General features: G+C 38.6%; 3 protein-coding genes across 11 annotated transcripts in view; all 3 read right to left on the bottom strand.

Annotated features, from left to right (window-relative positions):
* The window catches only part of aunip (aurora kinase A and ninein interacting protein), a 954,922-nt gene that overhangs the window by 889,663 nt on the left and 42,703 nt on the right, over nucleotides 1–22,556 (bottom strand). The window lies entirely within an intron of this gene.
* LOC114156220 (uncharacterized) lies at nucleotides 1,899–15,948 on the bottom strand. Of its 6 annotated transcripts, none has more exons than XM_028036516.1 (18): nucleotides 15,705–15,948; nucleotides 14,963–15,019; nucleotides 13,236–13,331; nucleotides 12,965–13,114; nucleotides 12,418–12,881; nucleotides 12,220–12,341; nucleotides 9,788–9,901; nucleotides 8,550–8,607; nucleotides 7,979–8,101; nucleotides 7,731–7,841; nucleotides 7,579–7,647; nucleotides 7,222–7,455; nucleotides 7,074–7,148; nucleotides 6,856–6,989; nucleotides 6,093–6,227; nucleotides 5,937–5,994; nucleotides 5,779–5,859; nucleotides 1,899–4,110 (listed from the first exon to the last, which is right to left on the bottom strand). In XM_028036516.1, exons 4-18 carry the CDS (start codon nucleotides 13,084–13,086, stop codon nucleotides 2,600–2,602), a joined length of 3,411 nt encoding a protein of 1,136 aa, XP_027892317.1. In that variant the 5' UTR covers nucleotides 13,087–13,114; nucleotides 13,236–13,331; nucleotides 14,963–15,019; nucleotides 15,705–15,948; the 3' UTR covers nucleotides 1,899–2,599. The 6 variants fall into 6 exon arrangements, with proteins under 6 accessions (XP_027892317.1, XP_027892321.1, XP_027892320.1 ...); XM_028036520.1 differs by having other exon boundaries at nucleotides 7,222–7,425; XM_028036521.1 differs by having other exon boundaries at nucleotides 4,050–4,110; nucleotides 5,779–5,842.
* The window catches only part of LOC114156217 (uncharacterized), a 41,916-nt gene continuing 37,411 nt past the window's right edge, over nucleotides 18,052–22,556 (bottom strand). For 3 of the 4 annotated variants that reach the window (XM_028036508.1, XM_028036509.1, XM_028036511.1), the window contains exons 43-45: nucleotides 22,267–22,362; nucleotides 21,393–21,488; nucleotides 18,052–21,068 (exon numbers count right to left, since the gene is read on the bottom strand). In XM_028036508.1, the coding sequence (XP_027892309.1) occupies nucleotides 19,876–21,068; nucleotides 21,393–21,488; nucleotides 22,267–22,362 (1,385 nt within the window). In that variant the 3' untranslated portion in view covers nucleotides 18,052–19,875. The remainder of the gene's footprint in view (nucleotides 21,069–21,392; nucleotides 21,489–22,266; nucleotides 22,363–22,556) is intronic. The other variant, XM_028036510.1, reaches the window with a different exon arrangement.

Below are 22,556 nucleotides of genomic sequence, written 5' to 3'. Positions count from 1 at the left end.
GCTGTGAGGACCTACTGCTCCTTATTGGACCCAAAACCGGGGCCCCATAAGAAACAGTTAGGACTTGTTGAGTTCAGGTTAGGTTTAAGTTAAGGTCACACAGTAACTACTTACACTGACTCTGTTGCATTTACTTGAGTAACTTAAAAATAGATATTTTTATTACGCTGCACTTTAAACTTTTACTTGAGTAATTTCTGATTAAGTATTGCTGTTCTTACTTGAGTAAAATTTCTGTATTCTCTACCCACTGTGAGTAATTTCTATATGAAGAACAAACGTGTTTAAGCCAAAAATTCACCAGACACACACCTGCGTTTTTGTTTTTTTGGGGGGGAAAGTTTCATTTATTGAAACAAACTAATTTGGAAACTTTTTTTTTTTTTTTACTCGCATGTGTTATTGTCATTTTCATCTTTAAAATACCAAAAGATTCCACTTCACTTTATATTTTTGGTCCATCTGATTATATAATTTTAAAATATTAAATTATAAATAATTTGATCAGTTACCAAATGTACCAACCTCCCAGATCTATCTGCTCTGCATCCTCAGAACCAGAACTAAAGCAGCATTCAGCTTCTATACACCACAAATCCAGAACAAACTTCCAGAAAACTGCAAAACATCTGAAACACTGAATTCCTTTAAATCTAGTTTAAAAATCCACCTGTCTACAGCTGCTTTTGACCCATAATCACTGGAACATTGACCAACAAATCCTATATGCATTGATCATGGAACTCAACGAAATGTAATATTTGCTGTGATGGTTTTATGTATTTTTATGATGTAAAGCACCTTGAACTGCCTTGACACTGAAATTTGCTATGCAAATAAACTTGATCGATCGATTGTTGAAAAGATAACTTTTGTCTCTGTAACCTTTCGATGACTAGTGGAAATTATTGAATGTGTCTGTTTAGCTTCCTTTACTCAGTTCGTACATGCAGGCATGTGTCAAGCATAAAGTGCAAGACGGAGGCACCCAGGGTCACAGTGTGAAACTGCAGAGGATAGAAATGCAAAAACCCTGCTTCTCTTCTGCTTTTCTGAGTTCATTCTTTGTTCATCTTTTTATACTTCTTTGTATCTAAGCAGGATACATAACTTTTCACCAGCTGTGACCTTTTTGACAGCATTTGCAGAAAATCATTTCCTGTGTTGTAGGTCTAATGCTTTCGCAGCAGATGTCTTTGGAGGTCTGCAAGATCTTTCTATTGCAGACAGAGAATGTCCTTGATCCTGCAGATCCGATAATGCAATGAACGTTTGCATTGTGCAAGTAAAACTCCTTGAAACAAACATTTGTAGGCCGTCTCTCTCTGATTTTGCCTTGAACGGCGCCTGTAATAACCTTCAAAAGAATGTCTTGATCTCATATCACCGAGTTATCGCAAGACCCTGAGTGCTTTGAGGGAGCACAACATTCACAGCCGGCAAACAACTTGGCCGTGAAATGAAACATGGCCAAGTTGTTTATGCTAGCCTCCCTTTTCTCCTGTTGCCATGGTTATGTGTTGAATTCTTTTCTCGGGGACTAAGTGGTTTTCACGTTCAAGTTTGTTTTATGGCGAAATAAAGAAATTTAACCACAAAGACCAAACTGGTGTTTGTCTGTCAAAGGAAATAGTGGGACAGGCCGAGACGTTTATTTAAAAAAGCTGACCTTTTCTTAAACTTCAGGGTCATGACCCCAAAAAAAGACAATCTACTAACGTTCATTTAAATCAGTTTCTTACCTTGTGCAGACTCAACTTTACAGTGAGGGAGTCCATTCAAAAGCAGAGGAAAGTTTAGGAATCACATTTGGGACTGAAATTTAACTGGCAATATGTCTTTTTTTTTTATTTAAACTTTAAGCATCCAGCCCAATAATCACACAAAACGACACTTAATAGTCGAATCAGCTGTTTATCAATATCAGAGAGGATTTGGGTTAGTTTTCATAGGGGCAACCTACATTCTCAACAAAACGTTATTCACAAATGTGAGAACTTTTAATTTGAAACAGGTTTTCCAACAATAACAGATTTCTTTACAAGAAGAATTGAATAAATAACCGACCAATTACAAATATCTTTCTATCCATGCCAGGTATACAAGTATAGCTAAGTATATTTATTCATCTTTTTATAGTTTATATAATTGTGTAGTCACATCTTGCAAGACACTATAGATGGTTCGTTTAAAGAATGAGCATCGTTAGGCCAACAGAGGATAGCAAAGTTGTATTGCCATGTTACAACAACAAAACAATAAAAACTTTAAAACCAAGATAATGATTATGGGGTCTAACTATCACATCTGAACATTTTTACTAAAAACTAAACTTACATTCATAAACAGTTCCACAGCTAAAATCCATGCAATGTAGAATTTGATTAAAAACAAACCAAACAAGAACCTTTAATATTTTAACATTTCCCCCCCCTCAAGTCCTGTGTACGTTAAACATGGAAAACATAACAGCTTGCAAACAAATCACTTCACAAGAATAACGTATGTAAAATTGTTTGAACAATTCTAGGACAAAAATGCAAGAAGGCAGAGAAAAAAAACAACAACTATGAATACAAGTCCAGAGAAGATTCGTGGATCACATTCCCATCCTTGCCGGCCATGGGTAATAGAGCGTGTTGAAAGACCCCGTCCCTGGAGGTAGTTGGGATGTTAAATGATAACTGAAAGGAGAAAGCCTGAAGGGGTTCACCATCTGCTGTGGGTAGATCAAGCTTGAATAGATGAACGGTTGATGTGAGCTTTCAGTTCTAAATGAAGCATCCGGCCGTTTTTGACCAGCAGCAGCCTGATAAGAAGGATAACCTGAGTTCCCCATTTGGCCGCAGGCAGCTTGGACATGTGGATCACAGCCTCCTGAAGCTGCCACAGTGCAAGCGGGTCTTAGTGGTGGATCAACGTGGAAGTTGATTTGATTCTTTTTGTTAATGTCAGGGTGAGCCTGTTCAGTGTAGCTGCACTGAAACATGTGCTTTATGGGGTCTGGCTGGTCAGCTCCAGTAGTGCTAAAGAGCGATGAACCAATCACAGTCCTGTCAGGTTCTGGGTCACATTTTGGCTCCGGTACTTGTTCCGAGTCAGGGTTGGTAGCGGCACAACCAAACGGAAGTCTACTCTCATTTCTACAGATGTTTTGAACGCTGAAGAATTGCTGATCCTGTAGTTTAAAGAGGTCAGCAGTAGGAGCTAGAGCAGCAACAGGCTCGTCTTCAGGCACATTATCTGCAACGCTCCTCTGTGGGTTTTCAAAGGACGAGACGATTTTAGGAGCAGAGTCGAGACCTATGGTGACAAGTTCATTCTTATACCCCAAATCAGATGTCACCATCTTAGTCCCTTCTAACGAGTTGGTGGGTGGATTCTTCCTCCAAGGAGCTTCAATCAGGTGACACTTTGAGTCCCAGTTGTACGACACACTTCCAGAGTCATCAATTTTTGCATCCCAACTAGTTTGAGGCATTGCCGGAGCACTGGTTGCACAGGAGTTAATGGTTGTAATATTATTCTTAATCAACTTGGGGGTGATCTGTTTCAAATGAGAAGTTGGTTTTGAAAACAAATCCTGATCCACGGTGGATTTAAGTTGCTTGGGTCCAGAGTCTTCATCTTTGATACCAAGTAAAGAAGGGCCTGCAAGAAGGTTGACTGAAGAAGACACTGAATTTGGAGAAGTGGGCTCACTCTTCATCTTCTGCATGATGAGTGTACGTTTAGCTGGCAGAGGGTCTGTCGATGGGCTGCTGGTTTTGTGCAGGGTTTTAACGGCTGGTCTTTTTTTAGGTGGGCCACTGACCGACACGTTCAGTTTTGTTCTGACAGATGTGCAAGATGTTTCTTCTGGAAGTAGTTTCTGACCAGAGCTTTGAGGAAAAGCAAGAGCTGATGTTAACACTGGCTTTTGAAAAAGATCAGGTTTGGCATCTTTAGCTAAATCTGCTCTTCGATTAAGGACACAAGAGCCCACCAAATCAGTTTTTGATGAAGAGCAGTTCAAATCCACAGGACTGAAGTCCATTTTTGTTATTACATCTGATGTTCCAACATTGGACATTTTTTCTAAAACTGTGCTTTTTGTAATTTCTTCATGATCTGAAATGAAAACAGGAAAAAAAAAAAAATTTTAAAGATAGGGAAGTGTTAGAAAATATTAGGGTGTGGGGCACTTTAGTCAATCTATGGGGTCTGATAGCATTGAACCAGTCAGTATGCTCCAGTGACAGATAGGGGGTGCTACAGGCCTACATGAGAAGGAGAGAGAATCAGTAATACCTTAACAAGTGCATGCACCAAAAAACCCAAAAGTACTTGAACTGCAGACAAACTAGGAAAAGCAGTTGCTCATATCTAATACAGATTTAAAAAAAGCATCTCCTCCCCACCATATTCAACTACCCCTTCACCAATCAATGCCAAAACATTCTACCAACTGTTTGTCTGCTACTTGAGATAAGAACCAAAACACACCCAAAAAAAAGAAGCTCTCTCAAAACTTAACAGTCTGACCTTCCAGGCTGCCATCGTGTCATTTCTTTTTTATCCATTTCAATTAAGACGAAATACATGGTTTGAATCCTGGCTTGGGGTCTTTCTGCTGGAAGTTTGCATGTTCTCTTTGTGAATGAGTTGATTACAGCTTCCTCCCACAGTCCCAAAATATGACCGTTAGGTTAAATGGTCCCTCTAAACTGTCGTTATGCGTGTGTAGGTATGTTTTTCCTGTGCATCTTCATGTTGCCCTGTGATGAACTGGCGACCTGTGTAGGGTGTACACCGCCTCTCGCCCATTGGACATGGGCACCAGCCCCCTGGGACTCTACAAGGATAAGAGGTGTCCAAAGTGCGGCCTGGGGGCCATCTGCGGCCCTCGGAAAAATTCTGACCGGCCTTTGGTCACAGTCCAGCTAGTTGATGGAGTTTGTTTTTTTTTTTAAATGAAGGTGAAGTTTTCACTGAATTAAACTTCTTTTAGTAGTAAAAGAAGACAAAAAAAACCACATGAAGCTAAAAACATGTCAAAATGAAGCTAGACAGAGCCACACCATGTTCTTGTTACTAAAGAAAAATTTAAAAAAGTCCAGGAGATTAAATTTATTGTATGTTTTGCAGATTAAAAAAAAAAATCTGGCAAACCTTTTTTGTTTTAAATCAATAAATTACACATCTCGTCTACAGAAATGTGACTGCTCTGCACATTAAAATAGTGTGTTTTGTTTATTTAGCAGGTAAAAATAAAAAGGATAGTGTAAAGGATAGATATTACTGCTCTGAGACTAACCTTTTAAACTTTGGCTGTTACAGGAAGAAAGTAGCTTTTATTTTAAACTTTGTCCAACCAGGAATCGTAACTGAACTCAATCACAAAGCCAGAACAAACTTGCCAGACTGATGTTGTGAGAAATCTTCAATTTGAGGTGGGTAGAGAAGTTGTATTGCAATCAGAAGTTTGCATGTTCAATTTTACTTTCTTCCTCTTACATGTCTTAAACAAGAAGACAGTATTAACATTCATGACACTGTTTTGCACGACAGACTCAAAAGCAGCCCTGAAGGTCATGCATGGCTCTTGCTTTGAGAAACAAGATTTTTTTTTTTTTTAACGAAGTCATCTTTGAAAGAAGTCCCCCTCCACTTGCTAATGCAGAAGTCAGATTCCAGACATTCACACATACAATAATTTGAAATGAAGAGATGAAATGACCAGGCTAGCAACAAGGGGTGCTAGCCTGAAGAGAATAAAAATAAAAACTACAGACTTACTCCACTGGCATGCAGCACTGCACAGCAGATGGACGGTTGATTTCTCTTCTTCATTAAGGACGTTCTGCACAATTTTTAAAGCTTAAAAAATATATATTTTTAAAAATTATACAAACTGTGGTATACAACCCGTTTGTAAGCTTAAAGAAAGATGTTACCTTCACTGAATTGAGCCATCCTGACAAACTGATGCAATTTTTGTTTAAGTATTACGCACTGAGAGAAAAAAGAAAAACTGTTATTAAATCAGTAGTGAGCTCATGTACATATAATTTTAATAATCATGTTTGATCCAATTATTAGTGGATAATTACCTTTGCGTCGATTTTTTGGAAACGGTCACGTTCTACCAGCCTCCTGATAACTTCTCGCAAAATGTAGATTTTCAAGGATTGAGGCAAGTCTTCCTCCTGCCAGAATATCTTCAGAAACTCGGGGTGCCTTTTCCACTGAAACAAAGTGGGGATAGTAAGTATTTGGCACAGCTCCAATAAGTAAGCTTGTTCCACTCAAAGAGTGGAAAAATTAGAGGTTCCCCTTAAGATAATTGAAGATGGGCTGTGGCTGGGTTTTCCAGGATGACCATGACCTTAAACAGACAGCCAGGTCAACTAAGGAGTGGGTCCATAAGAATCATGTCAAAGTCCTGGAGTGTCCTAGCCAGGCTACAGACCTGAACCCTATAGAAAATCTTTGGAGACAAAACTCTGTTGCCGGTGATAAACCAAAAAACTCAAAAGATCTGGAAAAGATCTACAAATAGGAGTGGGACAAAATCTCTGCTGCAACTACAGGAAACATCCAACATCTGTAATTGTAAACAAAGATTTCTGTACCAAACATTAAGTTCTATTTTTCTATTGTTTCAAATACTTATTTCATGCAAAAAATGCTAATTATTTAAAAATCATGCGATTCTCTGGATTTTTATTGTGATTTTACTGTCACGGTTGAGGTGTACTTATGATTAAAAAAAAGTGAAGAAACTTGAAAATTCCTTTCATAAAAATACTTCTCTTCCTCAGCATAGAATACATACATGCAGGCCTATGGTCATCCATTTAACCAAACACTCACCATGTATTTGAGTTGGTGATTGTGACTGGTCATATGTAGACAGATGTCACCGTTTGGGACGGTTTCCTCACAGCTTTCACACAGATAGAAAGTGTCCAGACAAATCCCTCTGCACTCCCACAAAAACTCCATACCTGATAAGGGCAAACTATTCAGATAGGCTGCACGTTTCTGTAAAGTGGCAGGAAAACGCTGACGGATGTGAGAGGGGTACTCACCAATAACCTGTTTAATGTCCACTTGTCTTGCATGCAAGAAAAGGATCAAATTACTGCAGCCTGGAGCTTTTCTCCCTGTAACAGCCATCCATTACTATATGTCAACTCGTAAATGATAAAAAGTTCAACTTGAAAGCTGAACACTAACCAAAGCAAGTTATGGGTAATTCATCATGTCCTCTAGGTGGTCTGTCATGCATTGGAGCTTCTCTCACGTTGTGGCTCAGTCCAGTCCTTCTTATTTGAAGCGGCTCTGCTCTTGTCTGGGGCTTGCAGATTTTGACTTTTGGTCGACAATTACCAGCTTGTGGTGCATCTTGTGATGGTGACAGACTCTTTGAAAGTATTCTTTCTGGAGGTAAAATAGAGTCCACTTTCACTCCTGCCAAATTTGAGTGAAGAATTTGTGCAATTGAAAGATTTACTGTCTTATTCCTCATCTAAGGAATGCACCAACTTGCCGATAGTTAAATGTGGATATCAGTAAATTAAATAAATTACTTACTGGAACTACCCATGAGACTTTGAGGCTGAGCATCAATAGCTGGCATAAATGGATCTTGTTTAACAGTTTCTGAAATAAAAAGTATATATGCTGAAAGAAGTTGTAAAATGGCAATTTTCTTGGCAAAACCTGACAAATAAATAAAGTCAAACCAGAAGCATCTTTAGTTTCGCTGCTTGGAACATGATCTGGATCCATTTTGTTGCAACATGCAGATGTCTGGAGATGGTCCTGAGTTGGATTACCAGCTTTACAATCTTCACCTTGGATAAAATATTGAAAAATAAATCCTAATCAAGTCGGAGCAAGCTAAAATAAACAGTAATAAATCTGAAGAAAAAATTCTGTCTTCAATCGTGCAAAAAGTCATAAGCTCTTAAAATGTTTGTTTACAAGTTACCATCATTTGAGCTTGAAACTTCACATGGGCTTTGAGCTTCCTGTCGGGACATTTGCAGAGTTCCAGCTACAGAGGACGAGTCTCGAGGGTCTCGTCGCTCCATTGTTTTTAGTTCCTCAATAGCTGAGAAGCAAGAAACAAGTCAGAAAGGCAGTTCCAAATATGCATGCAACATTTTAATGAATTATTTCCCAGTTATTTATCAGTAGAACACACTTAAATTTTAAAATGAAAAATTCATGCTATGTTGCATTATTAAACTGCTAATTCAGCCATCTTAATTGAACCAAGTTTAAATTCTCCATTAAGTACATTTTGGGTATCAAGGCAAATTTTAATCAATTACATCATTTATTCCTACCCAAACTTTACTGTAGACAGGCAAACTGGTCAAGGATTACTACAGACAATAATAGGAAATGTCAGGGTGCCAGCTTCGCCAGGCAGTAAGAGATGATATGTTACAGTGGAAACAAAAAAACTAGTTTAGGTTAAAAAAAAAAAAAAAAAAAAAAAAAGACTATGTGGCTTTCTGAAATTGAAATATTTTAAATATTTAATTTTTTACTACCTTCTCTTTCTGAAAGAGCAGCAAGCTTTAGGTAGAACGCCTTCTTCACCTCTATTCTCTAGGAAAAAGAAATAAATGAAAAAATGCATTTAAAATAGATTCTCTAAACAAGGTGTGCAAGTTAACAGACTACGTTAAGTCCTAAAATTTTAAACACCCAACTGCTTGGTTGAATGCGTTGGTGCTAGAAACTTTACTTGCTGCATTGCCCAATCTAGCCTGTAATTAACCATCTATAATAATAAGATGCAAATTTTTTCTACAATTTGTTTTACAAAGGTAAAACTACATAGAAAAAGGCTAAGGTGTTCATGCTTACAACCACATCACATTTTTTGTAATCAGCTTGTGAAGTAAAAATAATCAAAATGCTTATTTGAAGTTGTTTTATTCTTTTATTATGTTAATACAAAAGTGTCATATATGATTGCATGAGTAAAAGATGTTTTTCTGTTGAAGCTGCATGTCTCGGCTAGGAACAGAAATAAGCCTGACAAGATGTGCTTAACCACAGTGTTTAGCTCAGACTGCCTGCAGAAGCGATTGTTCCATCTACAGCTCTTCTCTGCACGTCAGAAACCTGGCAACAGACAAATAGTTTTCGCACCACGTGGTTTAACTTTTTGACCCCTGGGCTCGAGGAAACAAATTCACGATCAAAGTTCTTACAATTAATTTAGTGCTGACGTGCATAGAATGGGTTGCAATTGGAAACTGTGTCACAATGTTCTGCCTCGTCACCTATTTGACAGAAACCAGATGTTCTTTTCTTAGATGTGTTTAAGCTTCTTGGAATTGTTTGCTCCACCTATGGTGTGTGACAAGATGTGCATAAAATCTAACATCCTGTATGCTGTAGTCAGAGCCTCTCTGACAGTTGTTCTCCACGTGCAGGTGAATTAAAGCCGTTTTGTTCTCTACCTTTGACTTTTGGGTCTTAGATGTTTCCCACTTCACAAGCTCACTGAATAATAGCAGCTTACACAACATTAATATAAACACAATTTTGCTAAGTATGCAAGCCCTTGGGAATAGTCTCCTACTTGCATGGCTTCCTTCTGCAGGAGTGATTTATGGTCTCCAACCTGCACTCTTTGACTTTAGTTTCTTTGTTCAACCATATACAAATGATTAGAGGCATTTGTAAATGGTTACACATAAAAACAGGAGAGGTAACATCAAAATTGTAGGACTTAAACAATATCAGAAACAATGGTAACTGTGCAAGAGCTTGTCACCTGTGGCTTCTGTGATCCTATGCTTTTCTCAATCTCAGCTAAATGGGCCACAATGTCTTTGAATTTGTCCCCAATCTTTGATAAATTTGCAGTCCATCCAGGACACGTCATTGTCTAGAGAAAAAGAAAAGCACAATAACAGCATAATACCTGGGAAATCATATTACCGTAGTTGAAATGCTAGGAGGGGTAAAATGTTATAGGCAAAGATTCAAAGTTTAGGTTAACCAACTTAACTTCTATTACAGGCGTGCCCAAGTTCAGTCCCATCCTGCAACTTTCAAATGAATCAAATGAAAGAATTTTCTTCAGCAGTCATTCACCTGTAACGAGCAGTTCATTTGACTCAGGTGTGTTAAAGACGCATCTAAAGGTTGCAAGATTGTAGGACTGGACTTGGGCACCTTTGTTCTAATGGATTAAAATGATCAATATTCTCTGAGCTACAGGACTTTTGGGGCAGAAATAAGATATATTGTGATGTAAATTATGAAAACTCAAAATATCTGGAATTCTACAATTTTTCTTAGAATTTTACTTCGACAAGATAAAAAAAAACAACCCAAAATCTCCCAAAGGGGGCTCCTGACATTATGACAAAATGTTAGGAGTAGAGAGGACTTTCATTGAGCCTAAAAGTGTCTTCAGTAGGGAAGATGGCCAAAAGAGTCAAAGGAAATGAGTGTCCATAGAATGGACAAAGCTGTGCCAACAGCTGGCCCTCCTCCAGGCCAGTTTGGTTTTCACATCCATGTCACTACTCCAATCATGCCAAGAGGAAGGAAACTTATTCAGCATATCTGCTTACACATTACACTTTCAACAATCAGAAAATATCCCCCTTTTTTAATGATTACAATAGCCTGTATAGGATTTCATATCAATGGGTGTCTATCTGGGTGTTTTAACCAATAAGGTCCTTTTCTTCAGATTACATAAATTTCTTGGCCTATTTAGTTCAAACATTTCCAGGAAACGTAAACAGCTGGGATATTTCAAGCCTAACCTACGTGACTTGGACAGCACTTTTGCAAACGTTATTGTCCATATCTCTCCAAATCTGAATTCCTTCCTGACTCTCCAGGTCAGAGTGATTTGCTGTGTCATGCAAGTTGTTTTTTTTCCCCCCCCAACATCATTATGGCCTGGAAATTTCCAAAGACTGAAAGTTCGAACATAATTATTCCCCTTCCTCGGTATTCCCAGTGAATATCTTACATCTGAGCGTCCACAGTAATACGCTAGATAACTTAGTAAAATGACCAACATGGCAAGAAGTCATGGCAAATCAATCATGACGAGGATGGAAATAATGTGCGAGCAAACATATCGATTCTGTGTGTCAAATTAATTTAGCATAGTTTCATCTTCGTGACGACACATTTAATCCTGTCTAGATTCTATGATAAATACATTTCTATCAACTGATAACACTGGTCAACAGCAAAAAAATAATAGTTGTCTGGGGTTTTCCAACTGTTTTAGGGAAATTTTGATGTGCAGAATCCAAAAATCACATTGTTTTGATCAATCAAGTCAACTTTCTGAACTATGAATGCAACCAGAGTCAAAGGGAATTACTTGTTCTCACTTATTGGTTTCCTGAGAATCTGGGATCAATGAGTGATGAGCAGGAGGAGAGACGCCATCAGGACAGAAAAGAGATGGAGAATTATGCACAAGGAAGACGTAATGTTCAATTTACATGTACTTACCCTTATTAGTGTTTATTATTCAATTTACAGAAATCCAAGTTTGTAACATTTAATTAATTCATTCTGCTAGAAAACTTTTTTTTTCTCCTAAAACTTTTTGGATGGGAAATATTAACAGAAATGAACTGATGATGTCATCTAGTCAGAAGATCAGATTTCTCTTAATCAAATTAGAACAACCTGAACTGATTGAGAAGAATGTCATTTTTTGATTCAGCGGTGCAAAATGGTCCCAATTCAATTGGGGGGGGGGGGGGGGGGGGAACTGTGTTATTGGAGGCACATTTGTATCTTTTTGTTTCACGCATCAATCGATCTCAGTCAAAACTAGGCATGATTTATTTCAGAAAGACAAAGTAAAAGCTACCAGGCCATATTCTATTTTTAAGAATTTAATTGGCATGATGTGATACAAGACGTTTTTGACAACATTTGGCCAACACCCAGTTGGTGGGACTAATGTTTCAGAGTCACTCAGCATCTGACTGAATTGTTCTTAAAATAAGACTGAAATTAAGTTGTGTAGGAATGGCCAGGCTAAGATAGGAGCTCTGAGAATCTTTGAGAAGATAGGCCCTGGGTTTTCTGCAGACTACTTAAACCTGCATAATGACTACAAGTTTGGATACAAACAAACATTTTCCTAGTCAGAGAAAGAATGCCATTTCATTGGAAAGGTTAACCTTTAATCTCTGAAAGACCAACTCAGTCACTTACCACATAGTTCCAGCAGTGAGTGAAGTTGGTGGAGTGAGTGGATGTTCTCAGCCTGACTGAACAAAGCCGACAATAGACTTGCTGTTTTTCTTGACATGACACAATAATCAGCTGATTTAATCCTAACACAAGAGAAGATGCATGTTAATCAAAAGCAGCCTCACACAGATAAACTTAATCAAAAAAGTTAATACTCACCGATTTTAGGAAGGTTTCTGCTTTGCGTCACTCCGCTTACAGGAAGGTTGGAGGGCTCTTTCAGTAGCATCTTGTTTTCAGATATGGTGCTCGGTTGGGTAGAAAGTGGTAAATTTCTCTGGTGGGGGCACACTTCAGTGTTTACTCCAGCCAACTTCTCAACAGGCCCAGTCAAAGCAGAACTAGCTTTACTCGTAGGTTTAACTGGTTGTCCCGGGATGCTAGCAGAGGCTAAACAAGTCACCTTAGTCTTGGGTAATGCTTTGACGGCACTGGATTTCACTTCACTGCATCCAGAACCACTTGCAGTTGTAGAACTAGTTCTGATACCGAGGCACACTTTACGCAACACTTTGGATCCTGCTGCACAACTTGACAAAGGCTTTTTAGAAACAGTTCCATCGCTTTTCAAGACTGTGGACTTTGCTGCAGGTTTTGCAACTGCTGGGTTATGATGGGCAGTCCTGGGAATGGAGAGGTTTTCGTCAGTGAGGTGAAAGTGGCCTATGTAAACAAGACTGCCAACAAAAATGTGGAAGCTACTTACATTTTTAGGATAGAAACCTGGTTCTGTTTAGAGTTAGTCTGTGATGCTTTCAAAGGCACCATTCCATCTTCCTTTAATGAAAACAAGATTTGAGTAGTTTTACGTTTTGTCATCTTGGACATGTGTTGGATGCTCTGGATTGGTTTCAACCTGTTTTAAGGGAAAATAGTTGCATTGAGACATGCAGTGTTTAAATACAACAGGTTCCATGTTAATTTAGCCCTTCAATTTGCAACCCCACATTTCCATGGTATCTTTTCGGAAGACAAACCATTTCTTAGACAAGGCCCTAAACAAAGGGGGCCAAACTCCAGGCCATTAGGGCTGATGTCCTGCAACTTTTAGATGTGCCTCTGCTGCACCACACCTGAAAAGAATAATTAGATCATTAGCAAGGCTGGGAGAACTGATCTACACAAGCAGGAGGTAATTAAGCCATTTCATTCCAGTGTTTTGTACCTGTGGCACATCTAAAAACTACAGGACTGCGGCCCTCGAGGACTGGAGTTTGAGACCCCTGCCCTAAACAAAGGGGGCCAAACTCCAGTCCATTAGGGCTGATGTCCTACAACTTTGACGTGTCCAAGTCCAACACTCCTGACTCAAAGGACTGAATTTCCTCATGCGTTCAGGTTGCACAGAGCCTTGGTAATGACCAATTATGTGCTTCAGGTGTGTTGACAGAAAGACTCATCTAAAAGTTTCAGGATGCAAGTCCTCAAGAACTGGAGTTTGACATATGTCCCCCAAACAACTGCAGGTCACTTTTTTCCTCTTAGCCAAGTATTTCAATAGATTGTGGATAAAAATTATAATTTTTTCCCAGTCATTATTATAAAAAAAAAAAAGAAAAATTATACTAATCCCCATTTCTAGTCTTTCTGATTCTTGTTTCCATACAGGCAAGCTGAAGAAAATATGACAATATTTTGAGTGTAATGCAAAACTACCGTACTATGCAAAGTATTGATGACAGTCAATATTTATTGAAATAATGTAAATTCATTTCCTTACAGTACACGATGGGCACAAAGAAAAAAAGGTGATTGTGAAAGTGCTCCCTCAGTAGGTATGAGCTGAGGAATAGTCTGCATAAAACTCTGAAGGTGCGAAAGTAAAACTGCACAAAAGTAGGCACTGACATGAACAGGAAATAACGTAAAAGATGTGGGATGGAATAGAAATAAAAGCATACCTGAATAAATAAACAAAATGAAAAAATGGAAATGAGGACATATACACTGAACGGGTTACAACTAAACTAAATCCAGGATAATGCAACTTCTTTTTATTTTCCAAGCACGCCTAAATAACCAGACAGCTGAAATGTCCTTCAGTGAAAGGAATGAAACAAAGAATATAACAAGTGAAAAGATGTAAATCTACCCTGGTGATTAGGCAAAGAGACCGTTTTGAAGAGACAGGACAGAAATAGAGTGTTAGAGTTCAGAATATTCAGATTGACTGCAATTTTAGAGAAAAATAAATTAATCAGACAGAAAAATCACAGCAGACAGGGCATAGTCAGATTAGCCCGTTAGGCTTCAGTAGACTCTGGAATCAGAGCAAATACTAAGGCAAATCAGTCTAAAAACCAATATATAAAAAAAAGATAAAATGGATTAGAGAAAGAGGAGGGGAAAGCTTTCATGAAGGATCATGACAAGTGTTCAATCTATGAACAGTATTACGAAAGAGACTGGGTTAAAAAAAAGAATCAGTCTTCAGGTGAATAAAAACCTTGGACTGTTGCACCATTATCACTCAAATATCAGCTTGACAAAAGCCTCGGTTACATCAAGAACACGATTTGTGGGACATTGTCAAACAGGAATCTGAAGCTAACCTGCTGAGGGTAGATTAATCAAACAGCACAAGGTAGCAACCAATGGCCAAAGAATAATAATATATATAATTTTTCATTTTTAAACAAGATCTTACTCTTCCTGCATTGCCCTGATCTAATGCTAAACATAAACAAAAAAAAACAATCCTCACCTTCTCGCCACATAGTATGCAGTCAGCTCGGCCCCACAATTCAATTCTGGAATTACACTGCGACAAAATCGGTAAATATAAAGGTAAACAAAGAAAGTTGTTTGTTTTTGGGGTTTTTTATTCTCTGCCAATATCTGAAAAACTAACGCCTGCAGGAGTCTAAATGAAAAAGTCAGAAACTAGCTTAGCCAGGTGCAAAATGAAGTCCTGATAACACCAAATTCAAGGACAGAAAGAAAAAAGTGAGGACGCAACTGCAATAAATAGACATGAGCAGATTGCGACACAGGTGAAATTAATTATGATTTCATCAAGCATTCATGTAGCTGCAGGACAAGTTAGAGTACAGCGAGGATTGTTAACAACAACAACAACAACAACAAAAGACAGCAAATCAGAAACCAAACTATGGCTGCCAGGTTGTGTTGTTCTGTTATCACTCGTTCAAAGCTAAAGCAGCAGTGTGTAACTTTTACCTTTTTTATTATTTAAAATCATCTCTATCCACAGTATGGTAGGAAGGAGTTTAATAGTGGGGCGGGTGCACATCTGAAACCTGACAGATCTGTAATTAGCTTGTGAAAAACAGTGACGTCAAGAAGACCGCCTTTTTCAGTAGCGAGTCATCTAACTCAGATTGAAGATACTCGTCCGAGTCGCTATTTATTTTATGTCATTTTCCTTAGTAAAAAAAAAAAATAATAAATATTGTTGCTGTCTTCTCGTGTGTTGTGTGTATTACCTGCAGAAACACCTGTGTCAACGATGGAGGGAGGACGGAGAAGCGCGTGAAACAAAATAAAACATTTTGGCTAGTGTAGCTAACTTTTAGACAAAGTCAGCATGAACGTGTCACCACCCGAGGATTAGGATGACTGGACCAAAAATGTTTAGTTTCTTTCTATATTATGAAAGTAAGCTAACAACAAGACCTCATAAGCAAGTTATATTCGTCCCTACAGCCTCTTTCAAGCGCGTGAGTTGTCTCCGGTGTTATGACGCTGGGTTGCGCCTTCAAAATAAAAGCACGCTAGTTGAAGAATTCAAAATCAAATATTTTTGTCCACAGTATGAGACAAGTAATCAATCTGTCACGTACAGTATGAGACAGATTATTTGAGATAAATAAATAAAAATTGAAGCTCCTCTGCCTTTTTCCTGTCAGAAACAACCAATCAGAGCCAAGGGGAACATCTTAGCACTGTCTAAAAGTTGCAGGGCAGTGGCCCTTGAGGACTGGGGTTTGACACCCCTGCGTTAGATGAACATTTTTCTCTGTGTGGGAGTATGGCTGCTCTGCAGAAATGGCTTGTATTTGTTTTCCAGAGCGGTGTCCAATTGCTGCCCATACCAGGCATTTCAGTGATTAATAACGTTGGTGTGTGTTTGAAAATTTCTAACCAACTCAATCTGACTGTGACATACACAATCCTCTGCCAAACTAACACTGAATTTTTTGAAAGAGTCCCAGAATTATGCAGCACCATATCTGCAGTATACCATATAGGTCTAAACAATAATTAATCTTTTAACATTTGCCAGATCTAAGTTATTCTTAGACAACTTGGACAAAACGATTCAATTAATTTTCCGTCTGGCAAGAACATGCTCAGATGCAAAAAAAAATAATTCTTCCACAACATATGTCCTCACCAAACTGGACTCTTTCCCTACAGAGGTTCTGTGTCCTCCTGCAGAGGTTTCCTTGCAAGAGGTTTCCTCTCACCAGTTGCAAATGTGAAATAAATTAGTTCAGCATTTCAGACGTCCTTTGTCTGGTTTATTATATGCAATTCAAATTAGTTTGATGATTTGAAACTTTCACATGTGACAAGCATACAAAAACATAAGAAATCACCAAGAGGGCATAAATCACTTCTCACCAGTCTCTGCTAGTGCTAGCAAGCCACCAGCTTGCAGATCCATCAAAAGATAAACATGGCATATGAACAGAAACACAGGTTTGCAGAGAGCACTTTAATAAAATAGTTATAAAATAAACTGGTAGATTTACTGTCAGCCCAAGGATTTCAAATAAGGATGCGTTTCAATTTAATAAAATGGGCTTATACTCAGGCAGATTTAAATAAATGTCTGAACAATAACAGCTGAATCAAATGGCTGGCTCGTTAGCAGGCATCTGCAGAGCTGACTGCTGGCGAGGTAATTCAGTCATTTGATTCGGATGTGTTGGAGAATGAACACATCTAAAAGGCCATGTGGTTAGTCCATTTGATGTCCACCGTCCTTGGTCGTCCACCTGTATGTAGTCCCAAGGTCCATCTCCTCATGATAGGGACCACACAACACACAAGCAGTAAAATAACAATTAGTTTTACTACTAGAGTTAAACTTGTCTTGACTGCAAAGGCTCCCTATTCACATAAAATGTCCTCCAGGCCTTTCCATGACCCGGTGTTCTTTCCCGCATTTTCTTTTACTTCCCCTTTCAGTTTACTTTGCTTGGTCATTACTGCTCTAAATGTGCCTTTTGGTGAGATATGCATAGGAATGTACGAGCAGCACAGCTTTGCAAACATGTTGGCCAAAATCCAATCTAATGCTTGTCTGTTTTGTCTTCTGATTCTACTTGTTTCATGGAGTTGATCTCCTAGGGCCATAAATCCTTCAACAGTAAAGTTCACCATTCTCTGTTGGTTGTAATAAACATAGTTAATCCATTCAACATTTTTGTTATTGTAATCCAAGGTAAGATAGACTCAAATCCTGCAACAAGTTCATGTGCTTTGAATTTGTCTGGAAGTCCACTTGGTTGACCTATAAGATTCAAATATACTCCTTCAAATAAACTCCTGTAAACTCATGAATGGATTTTGCTTGATAATCCCGTCAAGGCTGTGAATATGCCCATTTTCCTTCCACACTTTATACAAACATGCTTGTTTCAGTACCCGGTGAACAACCAGCTTTCTTAGCGATAACCATCTTTCTTCTTGAGGGCGTCAATAAGGATGAGTTCTAGACATTTGTCAAGTCAGCAGTCTTCATGATTGGAAATCTTTTACAGCGTTTTATTAATTAGCTGATTAGACACCAGCGGTTTTAGATTTTAAAAAAATAATACTTTCATTTTTTGAAACACCAAATTTATTGTTTTTATTATCCATCAGCCATCATAATCATACAACGCATAAAGACTTGAAATATTTCACTCTACACTGGCTTCTCTTTCTGAGATGAATGGACTTGTATAAAGCACAAATTTATTTCTAATCTGTAGCTGCGGGCGGAGGCAGAACCTTTCCTGACAGAATCCAGCCTAATTGGATAAAACCACAGTAAACTCAGAAGGAAATCCCTTGTATGGTTTTGTATATGTGTTGTTCAGAGCCTTATAAAAGAGATGCCATCTGGAGATTGGGGGGAATCCTCCATGATTGGATCAAAATTTCCTCATAATTCAATTAAGCTGCAGTTTGAAATAAAATCTTCACTGTTCAACTATTCAGCTTGCAAAGCTGTGTCAAGTAAAGCGGAGTTTGGCCTCCTTCCCAGACGAAGTCCATATTTAAAGAGTACAATTAAAAATTGTTCAGTTGAAATTACAAAATATAAAACTCTGAAACGTAATTACAACTGGCCTGAAGTAAAACAAGATTGTGAAGCAGCAGCAATATGTACGGACAATTTAAACTGTACTCAAGTTATGATCTGCAAGGTTGTTGATGTGCTATAGAGACGTTAGATCACTGACCAGGACAGGATGTGTCTGTGAACCAAGACAAAAGAGGAACTAAGAGGGACCCAGTGTTTATCACTGGCTCCTTCAGGAAGCATGTGGCAAAGCATAAAATGAGAAAAAGGAACTCAAACTGCTGAGTGAGGGATAGAAGGTGACCTTTGAGCAGCTGTCGGTCAAGAGCAGGGACTAAAACCCCATCTAACTCAAGCTGGTTAAAGGTCAAATCCACCTCATTCTCCTGCTAAGGGCTGCCATTGGCTAGACTATGAGTGACAACAGCAGCAGAGCCCATAAAGCCTGCAGCAAAGCAGAGGAACAATGGGCTTTACTTACATCCGCACCATCTTCTCACACACACCAAGATGCCCAGAGGCCCTGAATCAAAGCTAAGAGGATCTGAGGACTGCAGAACAGCAGAGGCCTTTCGTGAGTATGAGGACACTACCACAAACACTGCAGTTCTAAATCTGACCTCTAACATCGGCTAAGATCTGGGCCCCAATATCAAGCTGTAACTGACCCTCGCAAAATGCGCAGCAACAGCCGTTTCTCTTAAAGCTTCACTACATCAGCACCATGAAGACCATCCATGACAAAATACATAAAGGTACAATCATCTTTATACTAGAGGTGCTATGTGTATAGTTTAGACCTGGGTTGATTGGATACATCTATAAATCCATTGTGAACCTAATGCCTGGATTTAAAATCCACAAGTTTGTTTTCTGATTATGACATTCATGTCCATAAACAACTCTTTCAGATTTTTCTAAGTCATGCACAGTGCATAATTTAGTCCAAATAGACAATTAGACTAAAGTGTTTTTTAAAAAAGTAGAAAAAAAACATACATTTTATTCATAAATTCATAATGAAATAAAACATTTTACATTGAACAGACACATCAAACAAGAAATATGCCCGTTTATAAAAAAAATTTTTTAAAATCACATGCACAAAAATACCGAGGTAGCTTAACACAATTTTCAAGTAGGAAAACGTCTTCATAGTGAGCTCACTTATAGCCTTTGAAATAAGTCAGAAGATAAACACCTATTTATTTTAACAAGACAACACTGACTCCACAATTTGAAGTCATATTTACATTAGACAGAGTTCTGGAATTAAAAAAAAGAAAGCACCAAACTGAGCTGAAGAGATTGTTTTTTGGGTTTTTTTTAAAATGCTGACCAAACAAAATTGGGTAAAGTCATTGCTCACTTTCAGGCCTCCTGGAGTAGTACACCTGCATATCAGCATTCGTCCAAACTACAGGCATCTGCTCTGTTAAACTGCAACCGAATGAAGGCATGTTCATGGGGTTCACTACCGGCTGAAGGTAGCTCTGGCTTGGATACACATACTGCCGGTAAAAAGCATCGAGGGGAAGCTGGCTCTGTGTTAGAACAGAACCCGGATGCACACTTGGGAGATAAGCTGGTTGGATGTAAGGGTTGACGCCTCCTGGAGACGCCACAGTCTCAGTGTGGCTCAGTGTTGGCGGCTGTTGCCGTCTGCTCACATCAGTGCGAGTTTGGCCTTTAAACGTCTGCTTAATGTGGCTGGACCTGGAAGTTATGATGGTATTAATGGGCAGCTGATTGATCCCAGTCTCATTGGGTTTTGGGTTTCCAATTTTGCTGATGTCCTTAGGAACACTGATGTGTAACCTGTGCGGCTCTCTGAGGTCAGCAGTGGGAACTATAGCATTTCCTTGAGGAACAACAAGTGAATGGCTCATCTTCATGACCTCTCTACTTTCAGCAGTATTTAAAGCTGGCTGATTGCTAGTCTTGATCACAGAGACTAGCTTTGAAGTAAATTGCCAGAAATCTTGATGCATAGAGTTTATATCTCTCAGTAAAGGAACACTGCTGATCGGTTGATTGAGATTTACAAAGCTTGAAGGAATCAGATCAGTTACTGAGTTGGAGTTCATTTCAAGAGGACCAGAGTTTTGTCTGAGCTGAGAGACACCCGGATTGAATCCTGGCTGTAGAGGATCACCACTACATGTGTTTAGATTGGGATTTGGGGAAAATGAAGGAACAACAAGGTTATGTTTCGAGTAAAGAGCATTCAGCTCTTGAGGACGAGGGCTTCCTTCAATCTGAGAGACAGACGATGTGTAGTGTGGCTGAAGAGAACTACTGCAGGGCTCTAGACTGAGAGCTACAACAGTGGAGCTTGAAGGAAAAACAGGATCAACTTTTGAGTTTGGAGGAGTCGCTTCTAGAGGCCTTAGGTTTTGTGCACCAACATTTGGGTCTGGAAGGACCGCATGGTCAGTCTTTGAAGAGGAAGAGATTACATCCATCCTCAAGGTTCTTCCACTTCCAACAGGATCAAAACTTTCAGCCAGGGTTGGCTCTTTAGGCTGTGCTTTATCCGGATTCTGATCAGCTTTGAAAACATGATACAAGACAAAAAAAATATGAAAACACAGAATAATAAAAGAAAGGTAATAATTTACTAAAATTAAAATACATAGTTAACTTTTCTGCAACTACTTTAGTTGGAAAGTTTTCCAAATCTACTATTGTGGCAATCAGTGCAGACTAATCATTCTACCAAATTATTAACACGTTCTCCACGTACGGTAAAAACTGTCAATTATATATGCATCCTATCATGATTATTGTTGATATGAAATTAGACATTGAAACATATCAGTTTTTACTAAAGAGAAAGAACATATTGAGCCTTTTGTAGTTTAGTTATTCTTACCCATTTCCCTTCTTTGGTCTTTTTGGAGTATTTGAGCCGACATGCTATTTGCAGGAAGAGACTCCTGTATGCTCCGCGGCTCTGCAGTCTGCTGTCCTGTAATACAGAAATAAACTGTTCAATTAAGAGAGTTTATTGCGTAATTGTCAAGGTTAATTCATGCAGCTTTATAAGCGCTATGTGGTGCGTGTTAAAGTCAAGTTATTTGTAGTATCTTGCAAAATAATTTATATCCCATGAACGTATTGATATTGTGTCACATTACAACCTCAACATGCAATGCATTTTATGTGACAGACCAACACAATGTAGGTGTACAGCGTTAATTGTGAAATAAACAGAGAATATGCAGTTTTCAAAACTATTTCACAACTAAAATGAGCATAGTTCAAACCCATCATCTGAAGATGAAAGAAGCATGAAACAGCTGCAAACTAATGAAAGGCCAAGAAGAAAGTCTGAGATGAAAACTAAACGCATTTTAGTTTTGATCTCACTTTTAATGCCACTACCAGCACTCAGCCCTCTGTTACATATGAAAAGACAGTCTAGGCTGCAGACTGGTGCTGTCCTTCAGACTACTGGATGCTGCTGCTTCAGTTCACAGCAAACAGAAGAAGCAGAGAGGTTAGTAAGAGGGTTAGTCATGGACAGAGGAGCTTCCCACAACAAGTATCCAAAATACAACCAGGAGAAGCAGAAACTGTGCATATGACATAAGCATGTGAAGAAAGGTGCTTTGTAACTGAAGAATACACTGGAAGATGGGAGGAGGCAAGAAATTTAGGACATTAAAAGCACATGTTAAGTAGAGTGGTGCGACATAATTTGACAAAGCAGGCAGTAGCGCTCATCTTTCACTATACATACTAACCGTTCTTGTGACGCTCGCTCGTCTGATGACCAGCAGAGGCAGATGGATGAAAAACTCTCAAATCTTCATCTCTGATGCTTTTAAAAATTTCTAATGCTACCAAGAGCAAAGTGAATGCACAGAAAGTAAATTAGTACAAAACAAGATTGTGGAATGTTTTCTTAAAACTGTGTTTTTTGCTCATTTACTTTGATGTCAATGTGTGATTCAAGCGTGAGCTTTGTGTCGATGACAAAAGTATTCATACGAACTAAAATAATACATTTTCAATAAAATCATGGCAGGTGTGG

Source organism: Xiphophorus couchianus, chromosome 13 (assembly GCF_001444195.1).
Source record: "Xiphophorus couchianus chromosome 13, X_couchianus-1.0, whole genome shotgun sequence".
Taxonomy (NCBI): domain Eukaryota; kingdom Metazoa; phylum Chordata; class Actinopteri; order Cyprinodontiformes; family Poeciliidae; genus Xiphophorus; species Xiphophorus couchianus.
The sequence above is the reverse complement of the archived record's forward strand: the minus strand, read 5'-3'. Positions and strand labels throughout refer to the sequence as shown.

Excerpts from the sequence above, each read along its gene's own strand:
- LOC114156220 (XM_028036516.1), bottom strand. The coding sequence starts at position 13,086 with ATGTCCAAGATGACAAAACGTAAAACTACTCAAATCTTGTTTTCATTA. Across the intron at positions 12,342-12,417 it reads CAGAAACCTTCCTAAAATCG|GATTAAATCAGCTGATTATT; the intron begins GTGAGTATTAAC and ends CTCTTGTGTTAG. Across the intron at positions 9,902-12,219 it reads CTCACTGCTGGAACTATGTG|ACAATGACGTGTCCTGGATG; the intron begins GTAAGTGACTGA and ends CTTTTTCTCTAG.